This window comes from Arachis ipaensis, chromosome B02, assembly GCF_000816755.2.
Source record: "Arachis ipaensis cultivar K30076 chromosome B02, Araip1.1, whole genome shotgun sequence".
NCBI classification, from domain to species: Eukaryota; Viridiplantae; Streptophyta; class Magnoliopsida; order Fabales; family Fabaceae; genus Arachis; species Arachis ipaensis.
Window position 1 is genome coordinate 103,377,750 of NC_029786.2, and position 9,137 is coordinate 103,386,886.

The 9,137-nt window shown below is 32.8% G+C and overlaps 1 protein-coding gene across 1 annotated transcript; it reads left to right on the forward strand.

The window, feature by feature from the left end:
* Positions 2,830–5,031, forward strand: LOC107626106 (protein SLOW WALKER 1). Its single transcript, XM_016328889.2, has one exon. It carries the CDS (start codon positions 2,921–2,923, stop codon positions 4,544–4,546), a length of 1,626 nt encoding a protein of 541 aa, XP_016184375.1. The 5' UTR covers positions 2,830–2,920; the 3' UTR covers positions 4,547–5,031.

Consider the following 9,137-nt stretch of genomic DNA (forward strand, 5'->3'; position numbering starts at 1 on the left):
GTGATTTATAACCATTAAATAGCTATCAATGATGGTTTTAATGGTGTAAGATTTGTGTAAAATTTCATCCAATGACTTACTTTTTTTGCTAGTTATATACTGGCTAAAATTTAACAAAGTTGCTGGTCCCTAGACTTTTCCATAAACACCATCAACAAAGTATAAACTGTGTAACCTACCGGTTTATATTCAATTTTTTTTTATTCATAAAACGTGAGACTCTACTATGGTTTATGATTAGAGGAATGCTAGGGAGACAATGACTTTGTTGAAAAATATGAACAACGACATATTTTTTTCTCATGGTATGTAAATCGATCACCATTTATTGCAAACTAATGTTAAATTACAGGTTTCATTTTCCAAAAAAAGACACACACACAAAAAAAAAAGTGCTGTTGACACTCTTTTTAAGTATGTCATCATGGCTCATGGCTATTAATTCTGATGTGCAGTTCCAAAATTTCCTGGTGGTTAGGGTCCATAAAGAGTGTGGCATGACAATCTCTTAGTACACCCAACACATCTCCTTTGTGTTCATGGAATGCTGTCCTTAGATGCAAGAGGTGCAAATCAGTTTTGAATGTAATGACTCTTAAAAAGTTCAGCGATCATCTTGTCTTTCTTGCAATTGTCCATTAATACTAAACACTATATCACTTCACATGAGTAAATAAAACAAAGTGAATAACACACACCCTTTTATTTTCATAGCACACAAGTAATTAAAGCTAATAGCTTAGTAACTCACACTAATTTGACAGATATCATTAAACAAATTTTAATTTATCATAGCACATAAATTTACATATATAGCACAAAAATAAGAATCATAAAATAACATTAGTTTTTCAAACAACTCAATTAAAGAAAACTAAGATCATCATAAATAACCATAATCAAGTAAAAACACAAAAATATATACATTAGCACACAAATATCAAATATAGAAAAACAACACAAGTAATCAAAGTTAATAGCCTGATAACTCACTAATTTGTCATATATAGCATAAATTCTGGTTGAGTAAAGTATTTTTTTGTGCCCAATGTTTGGGGTAAGTCCTAAAGTAGTCCCTAACATTTAAATCATCTTATTTAAGTCCATAACATTTCAAAATTGACTCGATATTGTCCTACGTGATCTGTTAACAAAATTGACGACGAGACAAAATTGAGACAATTTTAAAAACGTTGGGGACCAAAATGATACATAGAATTAAATTTTAATTTTATCCTTCAATAATATCAATTTTTTACTATACATAGTTATTCGATTATTTTTTAATCACATCTAAGTAAATTACACTTAATTACGTTACTTTCGTTCTAAATAAATTTATTTTTTTATAATTTTACTCTTAAAGATTTTTACTCATCATGAAATGTTTTACTTTATTGTATATGTATAATTTTTTTCGCAAGTTTATGTACTAAAATTATAAAAAAATAAATTTATTTAGAATAAAAGTAATGTGATTAAGTGCAATTTACTTAGATGTGATTAAAAAATAATTGAATAACTATGTACCGTAAAAAATTGATATTATTGAAGAATAAAATTAAATTTTATTTCATTGTATCATTTTTGTCCCCAATATTTTCGTCTCCCTAACATTTTAAAATCGTCTTAATTTTGTCTCCCGTCAATTCTGTTGATAGATCCCTAACGGCAGGACAACATTGAGTCAATTTTGAAACATTAGGGACTTAAATAAAATGATTTAAATGTTAGAGACAACTTTAGAACTTACCCCAAACGTTGGAGACAAAAACAAAGCTCTACTCATTCTTGTTTATTATCGCATACAAATATTGAGTATAAAAAAACAATATAAAAGACATTTGTATCTTTAATAAAAAAGATATATCCAATTTACAAAGAAAAAAAATAAACAATAAAAAAAAGAAAAAGAAGATAACAGTAACAATGACAATAACAAAGACAATAGTGGCAACGATAACAATAATAACAACAGTAGTAGTGTAGTGACGATAGTGATGATAATGACATTAACGATAATATAATGACGAAAAGGAGAACAAGCGTGACTAAAATTTAAATTTTAATAACTTAATTAATGAAAATAATTTGACGCCTAGTATTTTTGTTTATTTTAATAGAATAAATTATCCTATAATTTGATTATGCTAGATAAATGAGTTGATGTGTACCTCCTTTTTTTTTTCAAGTTAAATGAACAAAGGATAGAATCTAGGATTTAGAGTCGAAAAATTGTTGAATAATAAATTATCGTAATTTGTAAACTACAAACAATGATTAGGAAATAATTAAATTAGAGTTTATGATCATTATGGATGGTCTAAAGAGAGAAATCGAAGTGATTGATATATATTAAAATTATTAAGGATTTTGTTAAGGAGATAATGGACTATTGAGTTACAAAATGAACATTTTTTATATTATTTAGAATAACTATTCAAGTACTAGCAATAATAAACATCTTTTCAAAAATTTAAATTAATTTTGGGATTCACCAAGGATCAAACTCTTGACCTTTCGGATCTAGCGTTTTAATACTATGTCATGATACCATTCATCCCAAAAATTTCAACTAATAAAAAAAGATAACACTAATAATTATATCTCTAATACTCACTAAACCTCCATTGTACACATTGTATAAATATTTCATTGGCTCCTCATACTTTCTCATTTCAAAAATTATACGAATATTGTTAGTTAGGAGGCATATGTATTTGTTAGCTAGATTTTAATTTTGGTATGTTCTTTTTTTCTTTATTTTAGTTATTTTCGGAAAAACGACGCCGTAACACCCGAACCCTAATATACCCAAAAACCACAAGACGCAGCATAGATAATTGTTGGTTCCCAACCTCCCTTAAACCCTAAACCTGTTTCACTTTCATTTTCTCTCTGCCTCGAAGCTCCATCGTCAATGGCGGAACCACTACATTCTTCCCAACCGAAAACCTTCCCCGTCAAGCCTAAACTAAAACCCAAACCCAGAACCCAAAATCAAACCCCAGAATCAAAGTACTGGTCCTCCTTCAAGAACACTCAGATTCAAAACCTCATCTCAGTTCCTTCCCTCACATTCTCCCCTTCCTCTCCTCACCCCTTCGCCGCCGCACACTCCGCCACCGTCTCAATCTACAAACCCCAAAACGACCCCCTCGATTCGCCAACCACTACCATCACCTCCTTCAAGGACGTCGTCAGCTCCCTTTCGTTTCGATCCGACGGCCGCCTCCTAGCCGCCGGCGACCTCTCCGGCCTCGTCCAGGTCTTTGACGTCGGCGGGGGATCTGCCGCCGCACGCTCCGCCCTCCGCCGCCTCAGGTCGCACGTACGCCCGGTCAGGTTTGTTCACTACCCGAAACTCCAACGTCTCCGAGTTATCTCCGCCGGCGATGATGCACTTGTGAAGGTGTGGGACGTCGCCGCTGGTGATTCTCCGGTGATGGAGCTACGCGGCCACCGGGATTACGTCCGGTGCGGAGATTCCTCTCCGGTGAACGCCGATACTTTTATCACCGGTTCCTATGATCACACGGTGAAGCTTTGGGATGTTAGGGTTGGGGATTCGAAACCGGCGATTGAGGTGAATCATGGAAATCCGGTGGAGGATGTTGTGTTCTTGCCGGCGGGAGGGATGGTTGCCACCGCAGGTGGGAATTCGGTGAAATTTTGGGACTTGATCTCCGGTGGGAAGCTCGTGTGTTCCATGGAAGGACACAACAAAACGGTTACTTCGTTATGTGTTGGAAGAATTGGAAGTGGTTCTGATGAGGAATTGAATCAATTTAGGGTTTTGAGTGTTGGGTTAGATGGGTACATGAAAGTGTTTGATTATTCATCAATGAAGGTTACACATTCAATGAGGTTCCCTGCGCCACTTTTATCTGTTGCTTATTCACCAGATTGTAAAACTAGGGTTATTGGAACCTCTAATGGGATCATATATGTTGGGAAGAGGAAGATTAAGGAAGAGGAAATCGAAGGCAGGGTTAGTGAAAAGAGCTTGTTTTGGAGGATTAGGCCTTTGGAGCACACTGAGAAGAAGGTTTTCCGGCCCTCGCATTTTAGGTACTTTCAGAGGGGGCAAGGTGAGAAACCCTCCGAAGGCGATTACTTGATTATGAGGCCGAAGAAGGAGAAGCTTCGCGAGCACGATAAACTTTTGAAGAACTTTAGGCATGGGGAAGCTCTGGTTTCAGTATTGGAGGGGAAAAATCCCGGGAATGTTTTGGCTGTGATGGAGGAACTAGTTTCAAGGAAGAAGCTAATGGTGTGCGTTTCGAATTTGGATGCAGAGAAGCTGAAGTTGTTGCTGGTGTTCTTGAGGAAGTATTGCACTGTGCCTAGATATTCCGGCTTGTTGATGGGGTTGGCAAGGAAGGTTCTCGAAATGAGAGTCGATGAAATTAGAGGCTCTGAAGCTCTCAGGGCTCATATCCGAAATCTCAAACGGTCTATAGAGGAGGAGATAAAGATTCAGCAGTCATTGCAAGAGATTCAGGGTATAATATCTCCTTTGTTGAAGATTGCAGGAAGGAGATAATTTTGGCCTTCTTTCATTTATGTATGAGGTGGTTTTTCTCACTTGTTTTGTGTCATTTTTTTCTCACTATAGAATGTATTCGCTTTAGTTTGATGAGAAATTTTGTTGGCAATGATATGCTGTTAAAGCCCCCAGGAAATTTTTACAGTATCCCTTGTTATATTTATTTCATTTAGAAACTATGGGAATTTTGGAAGAAATCATGTGGTTAGTAACATAATACACTGCATAGCTGAATCATTAGCTTCATCATATTCATGTTTGTGCTTGCAGAAGCTAGCTATCTGGTAGCTTATACAAACATGACATCCTAATTTTGTATAACCTAGAGCCTTGTCATATACACTAAAGTAGTGAATATTGGATTGCTGGTTGTGCAATTTTCTGTCTTGAGATGTGTAGTAGTGCAGCATACCATTCTGTCTAGAAATATGTAATACTCTGAAATTTTGTATTCTTTGGCATTATATTTCAACTTTATGCTTCATTGATATTAAATAGTATCAAGTTAACTTACAGTGCGCCTGAGTCTGAAACCATAGTGATGCTGGATTCAATTTAGTTTAAGATATTACCTTTATAATCTGCCCTATTACAATAATTTGATAAAGTTTCAAGAATTGCCTGATTTACTTTATGTTATATTTGATACAGCTTTGCTTCAAAAGAGTGGTTTCTCTTGAAAGAATTTTAATAGAGGATAGACAGTTTTATTTCAGTTTTATACAGAGTTTGATATTATCAAATGTAAGCTGCAATAATTGGTATCAACAGAGCAAATAAACAAATGAAAATAAGACACAAATAGAGTGAATATCTAATTAATTTGAGTTGACCATTGAGCACTTGACCCTAATCTCCCCAGAGTTTCCTGTGAGGACCTGAATGCCTCCTAAATTCTTCATTGGTTTTGCAAACTTTCTGAAGAACCTTTTTTGATTAACCATTTCTTTAGCAATATTTACTGCATCCTTATTTGTTAAAAGTGTAGCATCTGATATGAAGACCCTTGTTCTGAAGAAGAATAGGATAATAGTGACTACCAAATTTGGTAGAGCTATTAGGATCCATCTCCACATTTGTGTCTCTGTTACCGAGAAACTTGCATTTTGTCTTCAAGAATTCAGCATAAGTAGGGTTCAAATAAGGGTCTTGATCACCTCTTCCGGTGGAGTTATAAAGCCTCCTACAAGTAAATATTCGATTTGGCCACTGAAATTTAAGTTCAGAATGTCATATTCAATTTAACCTTTAAAATTTCAGTGAATTCAAATTGGATTCCAAAATTTACTATCATAACTCGCATTAATCCTTGATCTGATTTTTATTAACGATATGTTATGTTGATTTGATACGTTAACTTGTGATTTGAATTTTTCTCCCAAGTTTCATGTTATCGAGACTTATTAGAGTTTCCAGAAGCGTGATTGCTGCTTCTTAAACTTTTAAGAGATCTAGTAGTTCTCAGTCACATAGAACTTAAATGAGGAGTCTAAATCTTAGCAAGTTAACATGTAAAATCAACACATTGTCCACTGAAGTCAGGAATTAACAATTTTAGAGTCTGAATTGAGTCAATTATAATTTTAGGGATCAATTTAAATTCGACTTCAAAATTCAAAGGCCAAATTGAGGATTACTCGGCCTCCTAGTAACCAAGTTGCAATGGGCTATTCCAATTGTGTGCGCCCCTACACACATGTGCTTATCCAATATTAATTCACATGGTGATGAATATTAATCTGCATAGTAAACACAATTTTACTGTAGACAATATGATAGTATTTAATAATGGCGTTAGATTTTTTTTCTATGTCGTGATTTATGGTAAATCGCCTTTAAAATGAACCTCGTTCAATATCTTTAAATTGTCTATTCTGAATTGACTTTCATTACTAATATGGCGTATATAAATTGTTCCAAACTAGAACGATTTAGTAATAACTACTAGTTAGTCATTTTAACCGAAAATGATTTACTAGGAGAGAAGAATAGAAACATCAACAATAAATTGTTCCAAGTTAAAATGATTTAGTAAAAATGTAAAATTGAAACATAATTGTAAATCATTCTTAGATAGAACGATTTTCTAGTCCCGCCATAGTAAAGTTTGACATTCCTCTAAGGCTCAAATATATCTCTTAAACGCTATTTGTGGGGGTGAGAATGCAAATCAGGAACCAATTATTCATTTTTCCTAATATATTTATCTTGACCACAAATTCTAACATATTCATTAATTTTCTCATTTGTTAGACACTTAATTTAATATTGAGTTACTGACATATATATATTTTATAATTTATTTATATTTTAAAAGAAGACATCATTTATCCTTTAATCTATTACTGCGGTATTTAACGTATTGGTTTAATTTTCACATGAACGTTGCAAAACTATTGGTAGTCTTTAAACTTTAAAAGTAATAAGGAGCACATAATGTAGAGAACATTTATGTTTTATTAGAATTCAATGTAATTTTAATTCATTAGACTTCGCGTATTATTCGTAAAATATCTATTATTCATTTAAAAAAAACTATATATATATATATATCAACCAAAACTTTTCCAAGACATGAAGCTGTTTATTTGAAATTTTGAATAGCCTTTGAGGAATATATTGGAATGTCAAACTTTACTATAGCGGGCCTAGTAAATCGTTTTATATAGGAATAATTTATAGTTATGTTTTATTTTTACTAAATTATTTTAATTTGGAACGACTTACTATTGGTGTTTTTACTCTCTTCTTCTAGTAAATCAGTATAACTTGGACTGAATTATATACAATCATGCTATTTCTTAAATCTTTTACTTTTGTTTTTGTCTCCTACATATAACATATATTATTATGGTTTAAGATGATTTACTAGGAACTACTATTAAATCGTTCTAGTTTGAAATAATTTGCATAACACATATTAATAACGAAAGTCAATTCAGGACAAAAAAGTTCATAGGGCCACGTCTGGCCTTAAACTACGACATATTATGTAAGGACAAAAAGGGAAAAAAATGAAGATGTTTGGTGTAACCATATGTTTAACTTGTAATTTTTAAACACGTTCATAGAAAACTTAGTAAAATCTATAAATAATAAATGTAGCCTGAACAAAATTGATAAGATCTATTTTTATCGTAAATAAACTTGAGAATAATTAATTACATTCGTGCATATGCAATAACATCTCAAAATGTACAAAAAATCTCACATTCAATTCCTTTAATCACGCGAATGGCATAAAAAGGACCATAGTTGTTGGGAAATAGGAAAGTTGTCTCTAATGATATAATATAAGAAAGACGAATAATAATGCAAAGGAAGAAAGGAATATTGATGAGTGTGGTGACTTGAGCCAATAACAATAATTTCATCACCTACTAATAGTTAACAAGAATTGAAGAACCCTCTCTTATGGCCCCAGAAACAAAATCAACTTTTCAGCAATGGTCTCTTCCATTGTACAAGTGACCCCAACAAGCATGTCCTTTTATTGAAAAATCCATGGAAATTGGTAGTAATTTGTCATTGTGAAAAATTAGTACCCTTTCACTTGCATCAAATAAGGCACGCAATCCTTTACATCCGAAGAAAGTTGTCATAACATATGTATAGTAATATCTTTTTGTGGTTTTCANTTTACTATTAATAAAAAAATATTTTAAATAACACTCTCTCACAAGTGAGAATGGTATAAATCTGCTTTGTCCAAAAAAATACAATGCAAATCACTGAAATCAGAGAACAATAAATGACTTACGAACGTGTCAAACCCGACACACAACAACACACACTTCACCGAAATTCATCTCTCCATTATTTTCTCTCCTTCCAATTTTTCTGCTTTTCTAGGTAGCCAGACACGCTTCTTCCCAAAGATTTGTCCTTCCCAAGATGACGAAAAAATGCAGTCTCTTTCCAATTTCCGTTGTGGCATCGCCCACCACCGCGTTTTCTATTTCATCTTCTACGCACGTCACCATTCAGGATGGTGGGTCTCCGAGGGGCCATGGAGGCTCTTCTTCTCCGAGGGTTCGGCTTTGACGGAAAAATTCGCTCCAAGATTCGACCCGCTGCGATTTATTGAGATCTTAGTCACTGTTCACAGATAAAATTTTTGTTTTCTAGGGAATAAGAATTTTAAAACTTCTTACTTAATTATCCGTAGTACTATTTTTATTTGTTTGTTTACGCCTTTTTGGTCCCGTTAATCTCTTTTATTTTTAATTTTAAATTTTTTTTAATTTGTTTGTTTTATAGGAAATAAGTATTTAATCATAGAAAATTTTTAATTTTCTTTTTTGCAGGGTTTATTATAATTAGAAAGGGAAATTGAGAGAAATTATAATGTTGCCGGATTGTTTTGTTTTCATGTTCTTGTTATTTGTACTCTTTTTTACCTGAACTTATGATGTGTTTTCCGTGATTTTTCTACATGAATTATTCCTCAGTAAATAATAAAAAAAATCTACCAAAAAAGTTTGTTAAATTATTATATTTTATATATTATATATTTCTTATATATTTTATTATAAAAAAATTACAATAAATAAGCTTACATTTATTATTAATAAAAATACAATTTAAA